Source organism: Balaenoptera borealis, assembly GCF_965194805.1.
Source record: "Balaenoptera borealis genome assembly, chromosome: 6".
Taxonomy (NCBI): domain Eukaryota; kingdom Metazoa; phylum Chordata; class Mammalia; order Artiodactyla; family Balaenopteridae; genus Balaenoptera; species Balaenoptera borealis.
In genome coordinates this window covers 37,678,762-37,704,794 of record NC_138863.1, presented here as the reverse complement: position 1 = coordinate 37,704,794, position 26,033 = coordinate 37,678,762, and the positions used below count along the sequence as shown (strand labels likewise).

Genomic DNA, 26,033 nt, shown 5'->3' with positions numbered 1-26,033 from the left:
TTAGCATAATGTATATGCAAAAATACCATAGACAAAGTCAATAAACAGTTCTGGAAAAAATGTTACAAAAGCAGATAACGTAATAACTGTTAACATCTATAATATGTTGGTTGGGTTCTCTGAGAAGCATGATGAGTTAGAGGTACAAAAGGTTTATTGGAAAGTAACACAGTAGAGGAAAAAGGGAGGAGCAGAATTGGGCAGGAGGAGCCTAGGTGCAGACCTGACAAAATCTCAACCAGCCCAAGGGGCAGCTCTGGAGCAGTGATTGCCTGTTGGAGGAGTCTTGCCACGGTGGAAATGGCCAGGACCCATTGGCTGGAGATTGCCCAGAGAAGAGAAGAGCTTGTCCTCAGCTATCAACGCCTCACTCATTCATTGGCAAGGGGCTTCCTCAAGAAGAATAAGACAATGGGTCAAAAGTTGACGTGGACCCTAAGTTACTGGACAGCTGAAGGCTGCCAGTGAACCATACTCCTTGCAGCTGCAGAGTGAGCCCTTTATTGAAGCAGAATCTGAGTGTGGCATCTCTGTGTTTGACATCTAACTCTCACAAACTGAGAAGAAAAAGGCATTTAATCCAAAGGAAAATTAGGCAAAGCACATGTATAGACAGTTTACTGAAGATTAAGTCTAAATGGGCAAGAAACATTTGAAGTGTGCTTAGTAATCTGGAAAGTGCAAATTAAAATAACAATGGAATATCATTTTATACCTATATGTAAGAGGCAGAAATTAATGAGAACTACAATACTCATTGGGATGGAATATAAAGTGTTGTTACTCTTTGGAAAATCTATCTGGCATTATCTAATAAAATAAAAAATACATATACCTTTAGACCCAAAATTCTACTCCTGAGAATCTATCTGATGGAAATGAAATGACTGATTCATAAAGATGTGTGTACAAAAATGATTATTACAACATTGTTTGTAGTGGTAAAAAATTAGATATAAATTGAATACCTCAAATAGAGAAATGCCTGAATGAACAATGATATATCCGTACCATGGACTATTATGCATTAATTTAAAAGAATGAATTAGTAGATATTGCGGATGAGGTGGTGGGATCCTTACCAGGTGTTGTTATACATACTCAAAAGAGTATGTATAAAAATGTCTCCCCCTGCTTTTTTTGTAAATCAAACAATGACAAAAACACACTCTACTTATATGTGTATATCTACATACATGAATGCAAACCAAAACTGAAAAGATGCATACTAGGTTGTTAATTTAAGTTATCTTGCAAGGAGTGAGAGGGTTGAGTGGTTTGAGGAGTAGAGAAATGTGCAAGACAGGTAAAAGAAGATTAAAAAATTATATGAAAAAATATGCATATTTATCACATTTATGCTATTATTTCTAAATCTCTTAAGAAAGGCAAAACCAGGTTTATACAGCTTGCAGGAAAGAAATAAATGAGAAAAATATGTCACAGAAATGGAAATGATCATACGAAATTTTATTGAATATACAAGAATTTTTAGTTTTTACTGGTTTAATAGATGCCAAGATTGTTTATTTGCGGCGCAAATCAAACAGTATCTGGCCATATGAACCAATAGCATGGTTGTGGAAAGAACAGGGCTTTCGGTAAATTTATGTGTCTGTATCAGGAGAGTTTAGAAACTGCTATAGTAACAAATGACCTCCAAATCTGAGGGACTTACCACAAAGGTTGCTGTCTTGCTCATGTTTCATGTTCATTGCAGATTTACTTCAGCTCTGCACCGTGCCGTTTTCAAGATCCAGCCTCTGCCTGGTGAACAATTAATACTGTGGCAAAGGAAAATGAGATCATGGTAAGTATATACTGGCTCTTAAAACTTCTGTACACAAGGAGTTCTTCCACTCATCTTTCATTGGTCTAAGCAAGTCACATGCCTGAGCCTGCTGTCAATGGGATGAGGATGTATTAACTCTCGCATAGGGAAGGATCAGTGAACATCTCCCAGAGTAGGATGATCTGCTTTACAACAAAGAGTATTAATGAAGTATTTTTATGTGATCATAATAATGAATGTTGTTAATGATTGGTGAGTGAGCAGAATTAATGATGAGAAATAAGAGAAAATATTTTTTATAATTCATTAAGTGCTTGTTTCTCATCCACTGGGTGTACAGGTAAGAGACACCCCTTTTGATTTTAATTTAGTTTCAATCACAGATCACAGACTATTCTTGACAATTTCGGAACACAAACTAAAACCATTTTAATCTGTATTTTGCATATAGGAAGAATTCAGGTAGATGGAAGGGTAAGATTCTAGTGTATCCACGTATTTTATTTTTCTGAAGTTTAGAATTAATATCAGTAGGTTGATGAGAAATGTAACGTTTATCAAAAATCAGAAAAATATTCCTTCCTTTAGAAATGATAGTCTGGGGACTTCCCTGATGGTGCAGTGGTTAAGAATCTACCTGCCTATAAAGGGGCCATGGGTTTGAGCCCTGGTCCGGGAAGATCCCACATGCCATGGAGCAACTAAGCCCATGCACCACAACTACTGAGCCTGCGTTCTAGAGCCCATGAGCCACAACTACTGAGCCCACGTGCCACAACTACTGAAGCCCGTGCACCTAGAACCCATGCTCTGCAAGAAGAGAAACCACCGCAATGAGAAGCCTGTGCACCACAACAAAGAGTAGCCCCTGCTCACTGCAAGTAGAGAAAGCCCGCATGTAGCAACGAAGACCCAACACAGCCAAAAATAAATAAATAAATTTAAAATTAAAAAAAAAAAAAAGAAAGAAATGATGGTCTGAAAATAATAGTGTTTGGTACTTTTTGCTTAGAGTTTAAGTATTTGCTCCTAAAGAATCTTCCAAATAAATTCTATCTGCAGCTATCAGTTTAGTTATTGAAAATTCATTTTGGCTAGGAGAAACCTTAAAGAAAGCTCTGAAACCTCTCATTACACTAATTATAGTATTATACTATGTTTGTTTTTTGTTATGTCACTTCACAGTTTAAATTAAATTTTAGTCCTTTGCTTTTGCTCAATATTTCAGATGATTCTTGCATGATGTTTTTTCCCTTAATCTTTTTTTTTTTTTTTTGGCTGTGTTGGGTCTTCATTGCTGTGCGCGGGCTTTCTCTAGCTGCGGCGAGCAGGGTCTACTCTTCGTTGTGATGTGTGGGCTTCTCATTGCTGTGGCTCCTCTTGTTGCGGAGCATGGGCTGTAGGTGCACAGGCTTCAGCAGTTGTGGCATGCGGGCTCAGTAGTTGTGGCTCCTGGGCTCTAGAGCGCAGGCTCAGTAGTCGTGGCGCACGGGCTTAGTTGCTCCGCAGCATGTGGAATCTTCCCGGACCAGGGCTCGAACCCGTGTCCCCTGCATTGGCAGGCGGATTCTTAACCACTGCACCACCAGGGAAGTCCCTCCCCTAATCTTTTGAAAACAATTGTGACATTATCTGAACAGTTTCACCAGGACATTTTATAAAGAGCAGAGAATGGCAAAATTCCCAAGTGCAGTTCAACAGCTGTTGCTCCTCCACTGTGGGTTAAGGGTAGAGGCACTGTGTCCATGGTGACCTATTTGAGTCAGTGAGGGTGGGAACTGTGAGATTCTCACAGAGGTTAATGACAGAGCAAATGCTAGCAATCCAGTTTTCACTAGACATTTGGCTTCAAATGGAAATTTACTTTTTTAAAGAAAGGATTCACTTTCTAATTTCCTCATTTTAATAAAGCAGATAAAGTTGTGCTAAACCAAAGAGTTTTACACCTGAAAACTTATTTGGAACTAAAAAGTGCTTACAAAAGAGACCATACTTTACTCTTGTCTTATATTTTAATTTAGAACATGCATTATGATTTTGTGCTTATTTAAATATCTCACTCTGCTTCTTCCAAAAGTTTTGAGGTAGGCTACAGCAAAGACATAATAAGGCTAACAAAATAGGTATAAGAGTAGTACATCATGATCAGGACTTCCCTGGTGGTGCAGTGGTTAAGAATCTGCCTGCCAGCAGTGGTTAAGAATCCACCTGTCAATGCAGGGGACACGGGTTCGAGCCCTGGTCCGGGAAGATCCCACATGCCGCGGAGCAACTAAGCCTGTGCGCCACAACTCCTGAGCCTGCACTCTAGAGCCCGCGAGCCACAACTACTGAACCCGTGAGCCACAACTACTGAAGCCCACGTGCCTAGAGCCCGTGCTCTGCAACAAGAGAAGCCACCGCAATGAGAAGGCTGCGCACCGCAACTAAGAGTAGCCCCTGCTAGCTGCAACCAGAGAAAAGCCCCTGCACAGCAACGAAGACCCAATGCAGCCAAAAATAAAGTAAATAAAATTAAACAAACAAACAAAAGAATTCGTCTGCCAATGCAGGGGACACGGGTTCGAGCCCTGGTCCGGGAAGATCCTACATGCTGCGGAGCAACTAAGCCCATACGCCATGACTTCTGAGCCTGCATTCTAGAGCCCGCGAGCCACAACTACTGAGCCTGCGTGCGCAACTGCTGAAGCCCGTGCACCTAGAGCCCGTGCTCCGCAACAAGAGGAGCCACTGTGATGAGAAGCCTGTGTACCACAATGAAGAGTAGCCCCATCGCCACAACTAGAGAAAGCCCGCATGTAGCAACGAAGACCCAACACAGCCAAAAATAAATAAATAAATTTAAAATTAAAAAAAAAAGAAATGATGGTCTGAAAAAAATAGTGTTTGGTACTTTTTGCTTAGAGTTTAAGTATTTGCTCCTAAAGAATCTTCCAAATAAATTCTATCTGCAGCGATCAGTTTAGTTATTGAAAACTCAGTTTGGCTAGGAGAAACTTTAAAGAAAGCTCTGTAACCTCTCATTACACTAATTATAGTATTGTACTATGTTTGTTGTTTGTTATCTCACTTCACAGTTTAAATTAAATTTTAGTCCTTTGCTTTTGCTCAGTATTTCAGATGATTCTTGCAAGATGTTTTTTCCCCTAATCTTTTTTTTTTTTTTTTTTGGCCGTGTTGGGTCTTTGTTGTTGTGAGCGGGCTTTCTCTAGTTCTGGCGAGCAGGGTCTACTCTTCATTGTGGTGTGTGGGCTTCTCATTGCAGTGGCTCCTCTTGTTGCGGAGCATGGGCTGTAGGTGCGCAGGCTTCAGCAGTTGTGGCATGCGGGCTCAGTAGTTGTGGCTCCTGGGCTCTAGAGCGCAGGCTCAGTAGTCGTGGCGCACAGGCTTAGTTGCTCCGCAGCATGTGGGATCTTCCCGGACCAGGGCTCGAACCCGTGTCCCCTGCATTGGCAGGCGGATTCTTAACCACTGCACCACCAGGGAAGTCCCTCCCCTAATCTTTTGAAAACAATTGTGACATTATCTGAACAGTTTCACCAGGACATTTTATAAAGAGCAGAGAATGGCAAAATTCCCAAGTGCAGTTCAACAGCTGTTGCTCCTCCACTGTGGGTTAAGGGTAGAGGCACTGTGTCCATGGTGACCTATTTGAGTCAGTGAGGGTGGGAACTGTGAGATTCTCACAGAGGTTAATGACAGAGCAAATGCTAGCAATCCAGTTTTCACTAGACATTTGGCTTCAAATGGAAATTTACTTTTTTAAAGAAAGGATTCACTTTCTAATTTCCTCATTTTAATAAAGCAGATAAAGTTGTGCTAAACCATAGAGTTTTACACCTGAAAACTTATTTGGAACTAAAAAGTGCTTACAAAAGAGACCATACTTTACTCTTGTCTTATATTTTAATTTAGAACATGCATTATGATTTTGTGCTTATTTAAATATCTCACTCTGCTTCTTCCAAAAGTTTTGAGGTAGGCTACAGCAAAGACATAATAAGGCTAACAAAATAGGTATAAGAGTAGTACATCATGATCAGGACTTCCCTGGTGGTGCAGTGGTTAAGAATCTGCCTGCCAGCAGTGGTTAAGAATCCACCTGTCAATGCAGGGGACACGGGTTCGAGCCCTGGTCTGGGAAGATCCCACATGCCGCGGAGCAACTAAGCCTGTGTGCCTCAACTCCTGAGCCTGCACTCTAGAGCCCAGGAGCCACAACTACTGAGCCCCTGTGCCACAACTACTGAAGCCCAAGCGCCTAGAGTCCATGCTCCAAAACAAGAGAAGCCACCACAGTGAGAAGGCTGCGCACCGCAACTAAGAGTAGCCCCTGCTCGCCGCAACCAGAGTAAAGCCCGTGAGCAGCAACGAAGACCCAATGCAGCCGAAAATAAAATGAAAAAAAAAAAAAAAAAAGAATCCGCCTGCCAATGCAGAGGACATGGGTTCGAGCTCTAGTCTGGGAAGATCCCACATGCTGCGGAGCAACTAAGCCCATGTGCCACAACTACTGAGCCCACACGCCGCAACTACTGAAACCTGTGCGCCTAGAACCCATGCTCCGCAATAAGAGAAGCCACTGCAATGAGAAGCCTGTGCACCGCAACAAAGAGTAGCCCTGCTTGCCACAACTAGAGAAACCCCGCGCACAGCAACAAAGACCCAACACAGCCAGAAGTAAAAAAATAAATTAATTAAAAAAAAAAGAGTAATACATCATGATGAAAGGAAAGGAGTGCATTAGAGAAAGAAATATGGCTCGATATATTCTTCCAATGGGTCCTGTGATACTGACAAGCATTAATGAACTTCATGTCTTGGCAAAATTGGAGGAAAAATCCCCATCATATATGGATGAATTAGATTTGGGGTTTGTACCTGGGGTGGGGGAAGAGGAGGAGGAGGAACCTACCCCCTATTCACTCCTGTATCGCAAGTGTCAGGCATTGGGTGTATGTTTGATTTGAAGAGGTTTATATTATAAAACCATACCTGGAAACAACTCAAGTTGTTAAATAAAATAAAGAAGAGAAACAAGTTTTCGTGGGGGTGTCATTAGTACCATTCCAGTGGTACTTTTCATAAATGCCTTTGTGGCTTCTGCATCAGTAGGGAACATAACCACGACCTGAGCTCCAACTCCAGGATCTGTGTCAAAGTAAATTAACACATAGAAAATAAATCAACACTGACTGTCTATTTTTAAAAGACCTTTGCCCTGAACATACAGACTGTTCCCAGACGATTGGCCTGGGGCTCCTGATAGTATATTTTAGCCTCAGAGTCTATGTGGGATGATTCCTGAGGGGGCAGTGTTTATGGACAAACACCTGGGCATTCTGTTCTCATGCAGGTAGTACAGGTTTGCAGCAGCCATCAGACATTGAAGAACATTGTCTGTAATTAGAGATTTCTTAAATATTTATTGCCTTTCAGTACTTGGAAGATTTATTAAACTGGTGAACCTAGATCTATCCTAAACAATTAGTAGCTTCTCATTTTTTTTTTTTTTTTTGGCTGTGCTGCGTGGCTTGTGGGATCTCAGTTCCCTAACCAGGGATTGAATCTGGGCCACAGCAGTGAAAGCCCGGAATCCTAAACACTAAGCCACCAGGGAATTCCCTGTAACTTCTCATTTTTGTAGGACTGTTATCAAGAAGTGGAGTGTCCTTCTACTTAGAAATGAAAGTAGTTGATTTTTATGTTTTAGTTACTGAAATAGAAGGGATGAAGGAATACCTGTCAAGAAAAGGGAATCTTGAATTTTAAGAGGTTGTATTAAGTTTTGCTTATCTTTCATTGACTTAGCATATATTTGCTCTACTATAATATTTATACTATAAATTACCCTGCAAATTGCTTTTTCTTGAACTAGCAAATCAAAATGACTACAATGTGTATTGGGGAGCTCTGTGACTGAATATAAAGATATATGTGGCTCATTTGAAAATGCTGTACTCATATTAAATGCATCTTTGAACTGGCTCTTAATATCAAAATATTCTTTCTTACATATATGTGGATCACAGGATAAATGTGTTTCCTCACACACTGATAAATCAATCAGCCTTATACTCCATCATGATGAAATAGAGGTAATGCTGGTGTTAAGAGAAGAGGTAGTTGTGCCTAATGTGAGTGGTCCCAGATTTGAAGGAGTGGTTCTTCAGAAAAAGTGAAGTCTCCAGGACCATCACGGGACTTGTATCCTATGAGAGCCTTGTGTAGTAGAAAGAGCCACAAGCTTCAAAGTCATCGTCTGGGACTCAAGTCCTGGTTTTGTCACTTTGAGCAAGTAAATTGACCCTTTTGATCCTATGTTTCCTCATCTGTAAAGTAGAGATCAGAATTCTTCATAGAGGATTATCTGGTACATAGAAAGCAGTGATAAATTCTCTTCCCAACTGTGATTTCCTGGTAATGTATGGAAAGTCTTACTATTCTCACTGGATTTTTCTTAGGCCCAGGGTTCTGAAGTGACTAACCTGAACTGGAAGGACTACATTGACATACCGGGTCTTCAATTCTGGGCTAGGTATTTTCAGGTTTGCTGCAGCTGGCTAGGTTCCCATCAGTTGTTTTTCAGTCCAATTCTAGATTTCATGTTACTCCAATTTATAAGCATCCTTCTAACTTTGCAACTACTTGCTTTGGGTCTGCTCTGAGTTTTGCCCTAGGATGGAATTCCAGGATCCTTGACAATTAGAAGTCCTCAGGGACAGAGCCATTTTTCTTTATCAGAAGTGGTTGTTTTATTCAGTTAGAGGACTGCAAAGGTAAAGATTCTGTCCACAAATATTAATTGAGCACCTACTCTGCCAGGCATGGTTCTGGGAGCTGGAGGTACAGCACTGAACAAAATAGACAAGTTTTTTATGCACATGGAGATTACATTCTCCATTTCAGTGGGGCAGAGACAGGAGGTCAGCGTGAAAGACTATATAAGTAAACAATTCCATGGACAGGACAGTTTATTTACAGTGATAAAATCCTATGAGAAAACAAAACAGAATAATATGAGTAACATGGTATGTGTGTGAGGTTGAAGGGGCAACTTGAGATTTGTGGTCAGAGAAGACCTCTCTGAGGTGGTGACATTTGAATTGACAATTTATGATTCTTACTCACATCCCTTCCCCTTATCCCTCCCATTCCTCCAACTTCCAAGTTGCCCATGAAGTGGTTGTCACATTACTTGGTGAATGATTGGGAGACAGGAGTTGTGGGTCCTAGTAACTTGGAAAGGGTTTTTTTTTAATGGAGGGTAGGAATGTTTATATGGCTGCTGATCTGACCGAGTCTGGCTACACCTTTCTCTCAGTCTTGGGAGTGGGGCCACAGAGCAGAATCTGTGCATGGGTAGGAGCAGGTTCAATGGAGGGTTCTTTTTTTTTAAACTGCAAACATGAATATCAGGAGAAGCCTTCTGAGCTTATGCTAGAGGACAACAGTATGAAAGACTTGCTAGATCAGGGTCCAACTATATTCTCAAGGCAGAATGAATTAGACAACAGTCTGAACAGATGCTCAGAGCAAAGATGCGTGTGTGTGTGTGTGTGTGTGTGTGTGTGTGTGTGTGTGTGTGTGTTTGCCTTCACATGAGGGTGAGAGAGAATGCTGCTAAGGGAGAAAAGAGATGAGAAGATTTCAACTGGCCATCATCTAGTTGAAACACAAAAAAAATTTTGTGCATGTACACTGCATGCCATACTTTCTGGTTTAGTTTTTTGAAGATCACTGACTGTAAATGTTAGTAAGGTGACACTAATTTTAATATTAAAAAATAATATCAGGATGGTATACACAAACCATGTACATGGGAAATCCCTGTAAATGATATTAATATCATAGAACAAGATAATGAGTGAGATAACCACAGTTTTACATTTCTCAGAGGACAACCCAAGAATGGAATTTTTATGAGGGTAACAGAAAAATAAAGCTCTGAAAGCAACTGTAGAAGACAGAAATAAAACATAGTAATACTTGAATACCAAAGAAAAAAGTGATAGGTTAAAATAGGTTATATTTGTGAGTATAGCAAGTAAAAATATTTCTGATGAAGATGAAGGACATGTATGGTTGTTTTAAGTCTGCGTGACCTTCTACTTCCTTCCTCTTGTCTGTGGGTTATAAGGGCAGATCAGTTGAAAGGAAACTAACTGAGTTTCCTCTCCTGTCTTTTACATATGAGAAAGAAAGAAGAAAGCATTTGCTATTATGGATGCAGTTCTCAGAATCTCACTAGAGGGTGGTGTTGGTTCTAAAACCAGAGGTTGCTAATCTGGTACATTCATTACCAGGCTGCATTTATATTTAAAGAAAAGGTAAAATCAAGCCTTCTCAGTCTTCCCTGATAGTTGGTAAATGTCAAGTCTGAAAACTCCCAAGGGCCTCATCCAGTTCTGGCTGCTTGCAGCCCCAGAGGAGCCAGATAAAGTAGTGAAGAGATTACCGGAGGAGTTAAGTGGCAGATTCTAATTTCACCTCTTGCACTAACTAGTAGACAAGAAACTAAAGCTCTCTGGGCCTTCTTCTCATCTGTAAAATAAAAGTGCCGCGCTAGATGATCCCTAAATCCCCTTGCATCTCTAAAATTCTGACATTCTAACAAATTCTGGGTTAAAAGGCTGAAGAATTTCTCATGTTCTTAGTCAAAGGAACAAGTAACATCTCAAATTATAAAATTATTAATAATTAAAATATAATTTAATGTTATAAATAAGGTTTAACAGAGATTCTAATATTAAAACGCCTTTAAATTAAAATGTCAAATCTTCTATCCTACTAGGGAACCTCAGAGCCATCCTTTTTTCACCTATCTGAACATTCTGTGGTTAATTTCACTGCCTTAATGCATCATTCAAGGATATCTCTCCTCTTGCTAACTTGCTGGAAATGAGCAAAATATGTTTATATAGGATTATCTAGAGAAAGGAGGTTGAACCATTCATTATCAAATAGGGATGTTTTAGGATAGAGATTAAATCCCCTACCTCACCTTGTGCTTAGCCAACATGCATCCTATCTATGCTTTGTGAGGAGTCACTCTCCAGAGGATTTAGTTGGTTCGGCTTCCTATTACCCTCACCTCTTTTATCTGATTCCATTTTCTTGTCATATTTATTCACATTGCAGAGTGAACTGAAGATGTTTACACGAAAACTGAAGCAAATTATCCAACAACAGGGTCCCAGGAAACCCTAGTTTATCTCTGCATGGACTTAACTTCTAAAGGTGAGAGCCTGCAATTAACCCCTGATGGTGCGAAGCTGCGCTCCGCGTCACCTCAAAGGCTTTGACCGTAATACTCAACACCCCATTTCCTCCAAATTGCTTCGCTTTGCAAACGAAGGTTTCCTTTCCCCCGCCTCTGTCCCATCCCCGGATTTTGTTGCATCTTCAGGTTCGTTTCGAACATCGAAACTTCCCAAAATACACACGGAGCGCCTCCGGGTGCGCACACGCGCGCTCTCACACCCCACTCGAGTACACAAGCCCGTCTGGGTCTGCTCCCGGTTAGAGAACACATTCCATTCTTCGCGCTCGGGCCCACCCCTCCCTGGTGGGGATTGGTCGGGTCTACCCCCCCCTCGGCGAGGCGAGGCTCCTAAGAGGCCCAGACGCCTGCCAATCCCCACGGGCTGTCAAAACAAGTCCTTCCCTCCCTGTCACAACACAGCGGAGTGGAGGTCGCCGCCGCCGCCGCCGCCGCTGCCGCAGCCGCCGCACTTCCTGGGGCCACTGCGCCGCCGTCCGCGGGCAGGTGGCTGGTGCGCCGGGCAGCGGTCGCCGGGCTCCAGCCCCTCTCAGGCCGCGCGCGTCCCGGCCTCGGAGGCAGCCCGGCCAGGCGCCCGGTGCCTTTTGTCTGGCGCAGAGCGGGCGTTTGCATCACATTTCGGACACCTCCCTCTCCTTTTCGCCTCTCCTTCTCCCTCCCGCTCACATCTCCTCCCCACTCCCGCCGCGGTCCCCCCAAGGACTGTCGGCCTCCTGGATCAAAGCCCGCGGACGTCTCTACTCGAGCGATGTCTCCTCTCCAGAAAGTTGCCGCCACCGCCGCCGCCACCGGGCGGTGAAACAAAGTCTGGCGCGGTCGCCTCCCGGTGCAGGAGCGCACCCGTGCCCAGCGGCTGGACTCCGCTGACGGGCGTGCCGCCTCCCCCCGGGGAGCCCGAAACGCGCTCGGCTATGGCCGAGGGCGCAGCCAGCAGGGAGGGTCCAGCGCTAACAGACGCGGCCGGGAGCGAAGACGACCCCCGAGTGGGCCCGGACGCCGCCTCCGGGGACGGCGTGGCGGCGGCCCCTGGGGGCCAGTGGAGGGACCGTCGCAGCGGGGTCGCGCTGCCCAGCGCTGCAGGGGCCCCGGCGGACGGCGAGGCCGGCCTCCTGGAGGCTGCGCGGGCGACCCCCCGGCGCAGCAGCATCATCAAGGTAAGCGAGGCCGCGCGGCCCCGGGAGCGTGGGTGTGGATGGTGGACCGTGGATGGGTCACGGGCCGGGGCAGGATGTATGGTGTCCGGAGGCCACGCAGGCTTAGCATTGTTTTCTCCCATCTCCTTCATTACCGAACCTTCCTTCCTTATCCGGAGGTTCCCAGACTCAGTTCTTGGCTGTGAGAAGCAGAAGTGACTTTTTTTTTTCTTGACAGAGGAGGAAAAGTTCCGCTCTGCGTCTTTGCGTTTTGATGGATGCTTTTCCCCATCTTCTCTGAAAGTTTCGCTAAACCGTTGATACAAGGAGGAAGGGAGGACTCAATATAAATGCAGACCCGTGGGATGGTTGTGCACTGCTCTCCAACGAAAAGTTAGCTTTTGCCGTACAGTAAAGGAAATGCACAGTTTACCCTCAAGTGAAACAAAACAAAACAGAACAAAAAAACCCAAACCTTCGAGACTCAAAATGTCCTGAGATCTCACGAAGCGTGAGCTTTCCCCGTAGGCAGGCAGAGTTTTCAGTGGCCCCTGCAGCAAAGTAAAGAGCGATGGTGGAGCCCAGAGTTTCCGCGCTGCAGAGAGCGCACCCGAAAAGCAGCCAATCCACCAAGCAGCACCCCGGGTCCTTGTGGTTACCACCACATCCAGGGAAAACGCTTCTCGACCCCTCAACTACCAGTCAGGGTTTCTCTCCATCCATCTTCCTTCCACTTGGGGCTTGTTTCCTGTTTGAGATTTCATCTTGGTTGCATGACATCGGGATAAGGTCCCCTGGAAGTCAGAACTCTTCCACAGGCTTTGGAAAAGGGCCTTTTAGCGTAAATGCACGTGGGTAATCTTGGGTACATGACGTTAAAACCGATCTTGGTAGAACAGTCAGTATGAAACTACTTCCATGTAAAAGTAAGCCAAAGATGATAATGAAGGATGGACTTGGAACTACTTAACTGCAATGTACTTGTGTTAATACATTAAAAACCCTTGCTCAGGTTTAAGCTGTGTATACACCACATAATACGTGTCTCTTTCTCAAGCTCTAAACTGGAGCTCCTAGTGCCGGTGTGGGTAGACTCCTCCCCCAGTCCATCCAGCCAGCTCCAAGTATAGTCTAGGCTTTTCCCCAGTACTGACACATGGAAGTTTAAAGCCAAACACGGAGATTTCTATATTAAAAGAAGAGTGGGTGGTAGTTACAAATGACTTGTAGTAGTTTCTGTTATTTTGTGACTTTTAGATTATGTGAAAAGAAGTGTTCTATTCTGGGTGTGAATTTGGATAAAAAGGAAATGATCACTTTTTTTCCTGTTAACCCGCAGGTCAGAAAGCATATTGTTTTGAATCTTAAAAAAACCATCACAATTAGATAGCACACATTTTGGAATCTAAGATATAGACAGTACACGTGTTGTGTGAAAACAAGAGCCTCAAGATAGTTTAAAATATACCATCATAAAAAGCAGTGGGCTTTTTTGTTGTGTTGTAAAAAATGAAAGTAACAGAGCATAAGGAATATACAAATTCTTGCAGCTAAATTTGCAGTTTTTAAATTTTAGTTGTGTGCTGGTTGATATTCTCAGAAGAGTCCTTGCTGAGTAATGGTGCCTCTGTTGTTGTTGGGGTTTTTTTTTATTTTTTTAAATTTTTAATAAATTTATTTATTTATTTTTGGCTGTGTTGGGTCTTCGTTTCTGTGCGAGGGCTTTCTCTAGTTGCGGCGAGCGGGGGCTACTCTTCATCGCGGTGCGCGGGCTTCTCACCATCGCGGCCTCTCCTGTTGTGGAGCACAGGCTCCAGACGCGCAGGCTCAGTAGTCGTGGCTCACGGGCCCAGTTGCTCCGCGGCATGTGGGATCCTCCCAGACCAGGGCCCAAACCCGTGTGCCCCGCATTGGCAGGCAGATTCGCAACCACTGCGCCACCAGGGAAGCCCACCTCTGTTGTTTTGAAGTTTCTTTTTGTGACAAAAAAGGAGGGAGGCAACAGAGTAGCAGCTTGATTCTTTCCCTATTTAATAGTAAAATAAACATTTAATAAATGACCTTTAAAATTAAAGTTACCAGAAAATGAAGTGAATTATTATTATTATCTTAAACTAGCTCTTATTGAAAAAGTAATATATGCATATGATAAAAACAAATGTTGCAAAGGAGTTTGAAGGGAAAACTCCCAGCCACTCCACATTCCCACTAACATGGTCCACCCCCATAGCTGTTAACACTTTCTTGTGTATCCTTCCAGTAATATTCCATGTATATATAAGCATATGTATCTGTACTTATCTGTGGTGAACTACTGATGCTGCTGATTTATGTAATAAAGTTTCACTAGAGTTTACAGACCTCATATCTTCAGATTTGCTCCGAACATTTTGATGTCTAGAGGGTTGTCTAAGGTCATTGTGGTGGGTCTGTTAATCTTCAAGGATAACCTGGTAGGTCATTGGTGGGTAGTGGTCCTTGGGGTCTATTCCCAGAGCCCTTCATTATCTTACAGTGGGGAAAGAGGCAGTTGGTGGACTCTGTGCCACTCCCTCTCTGAGATCAAGGACCTTTCTGTTGACATCTTGAATCTGCTGCCCCGTGGTTTGTTCACTTTAGCATAGTAAAAATGAGAATTCCTAAAAAAGGTCTAGATCATATAAGAAATAAGTAGCACATGTTCTGTATTGAGAAAAGATTGCATTCTTCATAGTGTTGCCAAGAGTTCTTTTTATTTGGCACTGAAACATACACAAAAAAAGAAAGGCTTTAGTACATTTTATATTAATCAAACTATTAAATGCTGTTCCAAATAGCCTTAGTACAGGGGTAATTGATATTCATGATCATAACTCTGAGCCACTGAAAGATTGTGAATCATCAAATATCAAATTATTTTCAGCTCAATTTAGGTATTGTTTCTAGTCTAATTATTTGACTGCTAATTCTCTATGAACATGGATATTAGATAAATCAGAATAGTGCATTCCTCTATCATGCCAGAAAACAGACTGTCTTGTATATTAATAAAAGGAATGTTTTCAGTAAACTTGCCCTCCCTAATTTGTGAAAATATGTGTTTAGTTGAGAAAACAATTTCCTTCTGAGCTGATGAAAACAATAGCATTTATCTTTACACATCTTTGGAAAGTCTTCTTTCTACTATAATTATGTTTCTTCCCTTATATGCCCAGTCCTAAGTTTTAAAAAATTTAATGTGAGAATTAAACTAGGTTCTCTTTAACCTGTCCATTTTTTCCCTGTGTTTTTCTGTGTAAGTTTTTGGACAGCATTGACGTTGATAAATGTTGCATGTTTTTTGGTAAGTGCATTGTTATATACCACAATATTGCAATAGACTCCATCTTAATTGCTTCTTCATGACTTGTGGTTTAAAATTGCTTCTTCATGACAAGTTAGTTACATGCAAGGTCGATAATATCTAAAAATTATGTACTATTGTACATTCAAATATATTTCTACTTAAGGAATTAGACCATTTAACTATCTGGTACTTGATATCAAATTTATACATTTAAAATATTTAACATTTTAGATTATAGTTTACAGCTCTATAACTCTATAATAGAAATTTTTGGAAATAGAAAGCAGTGTAGCTTATTCCTTATGCCAGATGGCAGGAATTGAGATATAAAAGAGCAGTTGTGGGACTCCCCTGGCCGTCCAGTGGTTAAGACGCTGTGCTTCCAATGCAGGGGGCGCGGGTATGATCCCTGGCTGGGGAACTGAGATCCCACATGCTGTGCGGCCAAAAAAAAAAAAAAGCAGTTGATTTGTCTCCCACTATATTCAATGTATTGAAGAGTTCTACTTTTTTCGATTTCCTTTTGATTCTACTTCAGTATGAATTCTTGAGAAGAAATTATCACTTGGATCCCATGGACATAGGTGTGTGGGATGAAGATAGGAGTTGGAAATGAGGTGCTGAGACGTGCACTGAAGCAGCGAGAGTAGTGACTTCCATGTTGTCCATGTCTCTTATTTTATATCATGGCCAGTCTCATTCTGTCATGTTCATTGTGGGGCTGGTGTAGTGAGTTTCTGAGCTGCAGCCTCAAAAATGCACCTTGGGTACCTGTTGACCCATATAAAAATTATGGCTCTCCTCAAACGGGCAAGGGAAATTTTATTCACTTTTGTGAAGTGCTGCCTACTATGAGTCAGGTACTGAACTAGGAGCTTTCATACATTATAATCAATCCTCATAGCAAACTCTCCAAGTAGAGAAGGGAGGCATGGACAGCTACTGATACCATGTGGAGTCAGGATTCATACCCATGTCTGCTTAACATGAGAACTTGTGGTCTCATGCTGATTCTCAGATGCAGAAAGCCCATAATCCATGAATACTTTTTTAGGTTAGAAACAACATGAACATCTAAGAAAGTGGCATATTCTTGGGCTCCCAGGCTTGTGGGTAAACTATCTTGTCTCAGCTCCACCTCTCCAATTCAGAACACCTGGAAATGGATGACTCTAGAAAGGGATTGCAGTTGCTTTTGTCTTTGGTCATTTTGTTAGGCCTGTACTGTATTTTAAAAGGTAGAGCAGCTTGGCAGATGTTCTACGTGTTGTCAATATATGAAAGGTATGCCTGTTCTTTTACGCCCGGCCCACTTCTCCCCTGCCCATGCAGACAGTTGAGTTTGTGAAGGATGGTATTCTCTTTTAGACTGATATATGGGGCATAGGAATATGTATTATTCTAGAGGAGTGATGAAATAGGGGATATTGTGTGGGAGCTCTGAAAACATTTTTAATAGGGACAGTTATGAAGGGAATTAAGTGTGATTGAAAAATAACTCAAAAATTTTAGACACATTATAAGTTAAATAGGCTTCTGTAGATTGGCGTGGGAATTAATCAGAATTTGTAGACTCTTTTTCCTGTAGAAATATGTGTTAAAACTTCCAAATAATCAACTTATGGGTGAACTTTGGATAAACAACCTGATTGTACAGTGGGGCTGGCCAGCCTTACTGCGTGCAGTTAGTGTGCCTTGGTTGTTTCAGTCGTGGGTGCTCCTCCTGAGGAATGATTCATAAATAGCGTTGAATTTCTTGTGTGGATTTGTTTTATTATCCCAGTAACTTCAGTTAGAGTGTTTACTTTTCCTGAAATTGCCATAGAAACATGGTCACATTTCACCTTAGAAGTGGTTGCTTCTCATTGTGGTGCCTTTCTGATGTGATTTCTTATAGCATCTCTCAAGAGAATTCAGAATAAAATTTTGATAGAGAGCCTTGTCATGTTTTGATGAGAGATTTTAGAAGTACCTGTTGATTAGTCCTTGCTACTACTATCAGAATTTACAAGAATTTTTTTCCTTCTTGGAAACTATATTAAGGTTTAAAAGGTAGACATTAATTGCATAGCCACTGAGAGGTCAAACATACATTGCAATTAAGACTGAAGAGTTGTTTTCCCAGCCTTTCCCCTTCTACAGTAGAGAAAAAAAGGTAATTAAATTTTGTACAGTAAAATGTCAATTGAACATTTATTACCAAATAACACCTCAGGCACCACAGGGTATTATGAGAAGACATCAGGGACAGCCGACTTTACCTTTGGTGCTACTGAACAAACAATCCATTAATGCTTCTAGGTAATGCCAGAGCAACTGGTCAGGCAGCATGCTGGGGAGTAATTCAAAGGAAGAATTACAGCAGCCTTCCCTGCTCCCCCAGTGACTGCTCGGCTTTAATAACTGTGAGCATTAAACATAATTCCATTTTCAGGAGCAGTGTCTAAACTGAGACCTGTATAAGATTGTACATTAAAAAAATTATCCAGCTGAAAATGACTAAACAGAAGTAAGAGGCAGGAGTAAAGTTCCTTTTTGAGTTTTCCATTGGGATCTCAACACTAGTAAATGAACCATTGTGTATTAGATGGGGAGAGAGAATAATTTGATTACACTTCCAGTCTAAATCTAAGGTAATAAATCAGTAAACCTATTACAGTGGAACCTGTGAGTTCTACAAAATCTCATATTTTGATGTTTCCTAATAATGTAAAAAAGGTTTATTTGTAGTTTTATCAAATCTTATTTATCTTTGCATCCCCAGTTCATCTCTGTATCCCAGTTCCTATAAAGGTTATGATAGACAGAATTTATTATAATTAATGAGTATACTAAATTGATAAAAACAATTATAACTGAATGGTCAAGTTCTATAATGACAACATTGTTTTGTTTTAATTCTTGGCCAATGTATTGTGTATTTCAGCTAACATTAGATGGCAACAAAATTATAGTGTGGCAAAGTATTGGAATAGTCCTTTGGATTTAAAATTGGATTTGATTTCTAGTTTAATTTGTAACATTTTATGTGGCTGTGTTGAAGAGAGATATAATGTAGTTTATTTTCAACAGTACCGTTTTAACTTACCTCACTAGTAATTAAACTAGCATTATTTTGAGATAGGTAGGATTGTACATTGTGAGTAGAAAAGAATCATATTTATATTATCATTATCACTCCATGAAGAAGAAAGGCAAGTTAATTTTGAAAAGAGTATAATCCATCCAAAACAAAACAACATAACAACTAAACTATTTTAGTAAGTGTGCTTAGTTCCCAAAGATTTCTTAATTTGTATTTGTGAATTTATGATACCTATCACTGGCAAGGATATTGTGTTTTTCCTTAACCACACAACTTTGTATTCAAAAGTTTAAAATCTTTGAAAGATAATATCTGCTTTCTTAACTCTTTCACACTGACTTGTTCAGAAGCTTGTTAAAAGGTGCTAAATCTATACTAGACTAAGCTCAGGCAGTATGTATAAGTAGGCACACTTGTATCATTGTATGGTACTATGTAATGGTTAGAAATGATAGATTATATTCAGAACACCTTGCCTGTGAGATGTTGAGGAAGATAAACGCACAAGGAAGTAAAAAAGAGACAAAAAACAAACAAACAAAAAAACCCCTTCACTGTTAGCTGGGACCAAGATTACAAGGCAGAACTCTAGAAAGCTGGACCTGATCATTTTGTAGGTACTTTTCTCTAAGGCTCAAGTGATTTCAAACCAAAGCAGGCCAAATAGCTTGTGTTCTTAAAGCCCATATCTTCCATCTCAGATCTGACAGCTGATGATGAGGGTGGGCTGCTCAGGAGCTCACTCCATCGGGCTAGAGAATAAGGAGTCAGCAGGAGGAGAATGTGTTTCCCCTCCAAACCTGCCTTGGCTCAGGCTGGGTTAGGGTCTGGCTCAGGAAAAGGGCAACTGTGTGGGAAGAGTGAGTGTAAACTGCCTTGCTCTGCTCCCCTTCAGGTCAGCACGTTGTTGGGTGAGGGGAGAAAGAGGATACCACGCCATGTGCACTCTGACCTTTGTCTCCTTTGAAAACTTCACCTCCACAAAACAGAGTCTATCAATGTCCTTGAACTTGCAGTCTTGTAACCATTTATCATGACTAATTTTTGGAGGAGCTAGTAGGGGCAGAAGTGGGGGATGAAGGTTGGCAGAGTCTGTGCTCCCCATGGAGACTGACATGCAAGATGCAAAGACATCTTCAGCATTTAGTGAACTCCCCTTTTGAAATACTTTGGAATTATTGATTCCATGCTATAATTAAATATTATATATTTAGATATGTTATTAATAATTAAATGCTTTATTTTTATGTTTAATCTAATAGATGAAACACCTAGTACATCTTGCAGAGATTTTCCTATTGAGCAATTTTCTTATAGTAATAGCAAATGCTTATATAAGTTGTATTATAAGTCTGGCATTGTTCAATTAATGTGTATTAATTCATTCAATCCTCACAATAACCATATGAGTTTAGTATTTTTAATTGTTATTTCCCTTTTTACAGTTGGAGAGATATGACTTGCCTAAGGTCACACAGCTAGTAAATGCAGAGCCAGGAAATGGACCCAAATGGTCTAGCTCCAGAGGTTGCTTTTAATCTTTATGCTGTACAACCTCTTAAATAATATTGATTTAAACCTTAGCTAGTATGCATGAAATAGCAGACATTATATAGCTACCTTAAAAACTGAGTTTACTGACAAATCGAAAAGAAACAATTCTGAAAACAACTTTGGGAAACTCTGATAAGGATTCTTTGATTATGTTTTTTTAGCTTCTTAACCTTTCATGTAAAATACCCATGACTTTACAATAACATCGTACGCCACTTTCCCTTGAGATGACTGGAACTCCTCTTAGTACATTTTTACTCTTTTATCAGAATTAGCATCTTTACCATGTAGCAAGAATTTATGATCCAACTTTGCTGTAAATTACACAGGCTAAGGATGGACTGTTACTTAATCAATGCAAACTGATATGATTTATTTTATAGTTTGATAGTTTTGTCTTCCAGCATCAATAAATCAGTAAGGAGTATCTGAGTTTCTAATCCATGGAAGTTGGAATTTTGATAAGTGGTAGTGGTATGATGCTTTATTATTAATATTTCTTCCCAATTACATTTGAGGTAGGTGAGTTCATCACACATATGAGGAATATTTGAGGAATTCCATTAAAGTGAAAGTCTGTTTAATCATTTAATTCCTTTTTTAGGGGGTGGAAATTTCAAAAAAAAATGGGAAATTTAAATATATGAGTATGTCATGAAATTACTGTGCTTGTGGCTACTTTATTGTGTTGATGGTAGTGAGTCCATTCTGCTATGCAGAGATACAGTTCCATGGCCAAATCGTACCCAGAGGTTTGTCCCCATCACTTGGAGACTGGCCAGGTGTTAAAGGCACAGTCAGCTCTCTTGTTGAAACACTCCTCATATGTCAGGTTTAATTACCTATCTGCCGTTATATTAAATTATTGAAAGGACATAGGACTTTGGCTTTTTCTTTCTCTTCTCTCTCTCTCTTTTTTCTATTGCAGCATTTGCACAATAAGGTGTTTAGTCACATTCTCTTAAAGTGGAATTTTTTTTTGGGGAAAAAACAATAAAGCTTTCCCCAAACATCTGAAATTTACAAGAAATATTTTTCCTAATACCTTCTCATGTTCAGTTAGTATGGAACCAACCTGGTTTTGTGATAAATGCAGTGGTTTGTATGTGTGTACACACTTAACGCTAGACACATTGGAAGTCAGAAGCCTCAACAGCAGGTGACCTTTTTTCCCCCAGCTTTATGTCCTACGGCTGGGATGATGGTCTTTATCTCAAGACATGTTTTTTATGAAAGTAACTGTGTGGGCTATGAGAAGCCACACTCAGAAATGTTAGCCAAACTCAGAAAAGTTTGATCAGAAGTTGAGATTTTTGTGGTTTGGGGAGAAGAGAAAGAGGGTCAATGTGTGCTAAAGAGAATGGAGTTGGATGGGACCATATTTATAAATGGACAAAGTAATGCTTCAACAAATAGCTCTCTACCTGGGTCATTCTGCCAGAAATTGTACATTTGGGAATTCAAATTTTGGGGATTTTGATGGCTTTTTGGTTCTTCTGGAGAGTCTTTTAACTAATTAACACCTCACACCTTAACACACCTAATAGTGAATACTCAGCTTAGGGCCCTTTGAGCCTAGAGATTCCTGGGAAGGATCTAAGAAGGACTGGTCTAGTTTGTTGGTGGGAATGCATGGCATTAAAGACAAGTTTTGTCTATTTTTCTGTTTTTCTAGCCCTAGCCCTAAGAAAGTCCAAGGAAATTCTTCATAGTTGCACCCTTAGCGTGACAGGGTCACCAATACAGAGAAATGGCTTCTGATAAACAAGATATCGTAGAAGTTGGTGTAACAGGATGGAAGTAGTTGTGAGTGCTGGAATTAGCCATCACAGCTTAAAACAAAAGACTCTTAAGATTCCACAGACTCAGGGGACCGTGAACTGTTGTGTTCAGCCACCATTTCCAGTCTTGCGGAGAGGCAGCCTTTACTACTGCTCTTGTCCACCCCTTTTCCCCAGGTTAAATAAGGGGAGGACTTCGAGGGAGGAGGTAACCTTGGAAGGGGGTTATGGTTTCTGAAGAGAGCCTGTTCCTTCCACTTTCCTCATTTTGGGTGGAAGAGCTCATGACCCTTTCTGAAGTTGAGAGAGAAAGGACTCAAGAGAATCCTGTGTAAAGATCGGGCAGGTGATGGTGGTGGCATGGAACAGTTCCCCTCTCCACCAAGTCTCCCTGTAAGTTGGGACTGATGCTCATCTCTTCTCTGGAAGATACTGAATTACCAGACCATCAGAGCCCTGATGCCATCCTGATTGTGGAGGAAGATGGCCAGGCATCTTGCTGTGCCCCACCCAAAGAACCCATTTGAGCATAGGGACTCTAGTAACAAGAGGCTGGGGCAGGGGCTGGGTAAGTGGTGAGAGGAAGAGGTCAGTGTCCAAGCCAGATCTCTAAAACCAATATGATGAATGTGCAGGAAGAAGGGCACTATGGAGAACCATCAACTCCACGCAGAGTCAGCATTTGCATGCCTGCCTCACAGAGAGAACCAACAGTAAGTTCAGTGTTAACCTGAGGAGCAGAGAAAGCCAACCCAGTGGGGCCTTCAACATCCCTATGATGCCATCTATGGGGAGACCGTGGCCTTTCCTATGCCTCCTCCAGCCCAACCCTAGAAGGGAAGTGTAGGGAGGAAGAGAAAGAGAGAAGCAGGTAGACTAGACCTACCCCCAGCCATGGCAACTACCACCACCATTTTAGCTCGCTTTGGGGGCTATGGGATGGAAAGAGGACCTTGAATTGAACATGAGATTGAAGTTTTAAAATGAATAGGAAAGAGTTTTTAAGGACTTGAAAGAACCCTTCTAATAACCGAAAGAGACTGAAACATTGTGGAATCTGAGTGAGTTCAGTTATTAGTGGTAACTGGAGTACTCAGGGGCAAGGGGATCTGAGATGGCATAGTTGGGAGGGAGCAGTTGTGGGAAATATAAAACTCACTTGTTTGTACTCCAGCAACTTAAGACTGCTTAATTATCCAATTACATTATTATAGAATTGGAGAGCTTGAGATCATTCTCTAATTCTACCCCTTCACTTACCAAGCATGTCTAAGAATGGGAGAAGGATGGGAGAGATGGTCCACCATCTCTCCCATTCTTCCAGGGAGCCACTAGAGAGATTGTTTATGACACCATGGATAGGTTATGGAGACTTCTTTTACAATTTCATGGTATAGAATAATAACAGGCATGAACATTGTCAAGATCTTACATTATTTTTAATTCTTACAAGAGTCTGGCAAGACATAGCTATGGTTTTCATTTCAACCTTACAGAAAAGGAAGCCAAGGCTCTGAGAGGTAGAGAAACTTGTTCCAGGTCTCGCAGATATTAAGGCTGTGTGTCTTTGGTAGCGTAGGGGTGGAGGAGGGCAGAATTTTTTCCTCCCTATTTTCTTTATCCCTCAAACCTGCAACCCCCACTATCCCAAATTTCCAAAAACAAACAATTATTTAAGAATACGTTGATCTGGTTGCATGGGGCCAGTGTTAAAACTAAGTTAAGGTGGTTTAACCCTCCATTGTTCTCCAGTGAAAGCAACCACCACATCTACTGTGTTAGGGGCACATATTTCAGTTGAAAGTCAGAAGAATCTAAGAAACAACAGTAGATTTGAGGGGATTGTTTTGGCATACCTTCTAGATTGCAGGTTTGGGTGTCTTACTCTTCAAAACCTACGTTTTAGAAACCCTAAATATTAGTTTTCTACTGTTGCTTTGACAAATTATCATAGTGTCTTCAAACATAAATTTATTATCTTACAGTTCTAGAGGTCTGTAGTCTGAAATGTGTCTCGCTTCGCTAAAATCAAGGTATTGGCAGGGCTGTGTTCCTTTTTGGAGGTTCTAGGGGAAAATCCTTTTTCTTGCCCCTTTCAGCTTCTAGAATCTGCTGCATTCTTTGGATCACGGCCCCATCTGTTTTCAAAGTCTAGCAACAGCCAGTGGAGTCTTTCTCGTCTCACACCACCTTTAACTTTTAGTTTTTATCCTGCCCCATTCTAAATCTTCTGTCTCCCTCTTCCATATTTAAGGATCCTTTTGATTACATTGGGTTCACCCAGATAATCCAAGATAATCTTCCTATTTTGAAGTCAGTTGATTAGTAATCTTAATTCCATCTGTAATCTTAATTCCCCTTTGCCATGCAACCTAACATATTCACCGGTTCTGGGGAATAGGACATAAAGATCCTTGGAGACCTTTATTCTATCATATCCTGGTTTTAGAACTAGGTCATTGTTGTAGTGATGATTTTTTTTCCCATTCCAGATGAATTTTATTAGATTCTTTAAATACAAATATAATTTGTTACCAACATGAACAGTCCACTGGATTAAGATTTAGGATTTTGATAGTAGTGTTAATAAAAAACAATTAGTTTATGGATTTTGTGAACATTTCATTTCTAACTGCATCTGCATTTTTACATGATATACTTTTTATACACTAATATATAGAGCTTTAATAGAAAATTAAACTAAAATATCCTTAGAGTTTACCTCATAATAGTTGAATCTACCTCTTTACAGATTTGGAAACTGAGATTTAGGGGGATTACTGACTTCCACAAATCATAAAGCAAATTGGTGGAGAACTGGTACCAACATCTTTCAACTTTTTATGACCTCAACTTCGTAAGATTTAAAAAGAAGGAGATTCAGATTTCTGGATTTTATTCTTAATATATCCTTCACAAGAACTGAAGAATGACTTTCAGGTTCTCACAACATTCTTGTGCATTTGATTTGGTTCTGAGTAGAATGTACTTCTGAAAACTCTCTGGGAAAATTGATTCAACTGATCTATTTTGGGCAGATATCCTCTACTATCTTCACTGTTAAAAGTATAAAACTTTATAAATTATAATTGGAAAAAAGAGATGATGTTCCAGACAGAGGAAGATTTTTCTGTGGTTAAAGATGTGGGTCTTCTCTCTTTTTTTCTTCGAGAGGTATTTTGATGAGTCCTGGTGGCTAGTGTGTAAGATCAATTATTTATTTTACCTGCTTTCAACTTAATTGAATAAGTTTCATTAGAAGAATCATATTGTGGAAGCTACTCATAACAGCCATACACAAAACACACACTTACCGGGGTCATTACCTGTATTCCTGTATGTATTGTCAGAGGAAAGGAGTTTCCAGCCTGTATGGCAATGCAAGATGTTAAAATAAGAATAAAGCCCACAGTTTCCTCAGTGGTGCATATATTAAAGAGTAATTTCTAGGCAAGCTCACATCATAGAGAACCAATTGCTGTCTGGTTTCATGGATAGTAAGACCAGCTTATGGAATGTTTTACATTGTATAAAGCCTGTTAAAAGCCGGAAGAGGAAAATAGCATTCTCCACTGACATTGGGATCAACTGAGGATGGGGTGGGTTTAGTGGCATTAAATAAAATTTAAAAAGTTGGAATCATAATTTTAAAAAATCCTGGATGTGGACATTAGATATTTATTTATATAAAATGAAAACTTTGCTCCAGATATTTTTGTTGTTCTGAACTTCAAGAAAAATCTGGAGAAACCAAACTGTGACTTACGTCCTTTAACAACTATGTCTAATATGTTATTTTCTTTTGAAAATCTGCTCTCTTACAAGGTACAAAACATTGCTCTGAGGCTTTTTATGGACATAAAAGCTCAACTTTGTGTTTATCTGATTATGTCTTAGATCCTTCTGAACTCTTATTCATGGTTTCAGTTTTGACAGTTGAAAATGACTTGAACATTTTAAAGGACAAGTAGATGACTAAGGTAGATTATTTGTCTTATCCCTATAAGGATCTTGGTACTATGACCCTCGAGGGACTGTCTTTGTAGTTTTCTTCAAGTACTCTTCTTCTTTTATAATTTG

General features: G+C 40.7%; 1 protein-coding gene across 3 annotated transcripts in view; it reads left to right on the top strand.

Annotated features, from left to right (window-relative positions):
- The window catches only part of PLCL1 (phospholipase C like 1 (inactive)), a 388,297-nt gene that overhangs the window by 22,997 nt on the left and 339,267 nt on the right, over positions 1-26,033 (top strand). For 2 of the 3 annotated variants that reach the window (XM_082397316.1, XM_082397314.1), the window contains 3 exons: positions 1,721-1,810; positions 5,907-11,032; positions 11,478-12,229. In XM_082397316.1, coding sequence (XP_082253442.1) covers positions 11,014-11,032; positions 11,478-12,229 — 771 coding nt within the window. In that variant the 5' untranslated portion in view covers positions 1,721-1,810; positions 5,907-11,013. The remainder of the gene's footprint in view (positions 1-1,720; positions 1,811-5,906; positions 11,033-11,477; positions 12,230-26,033) is intronic. The other variant, XM_082397315.1, reaches the window with a different exon arrangement.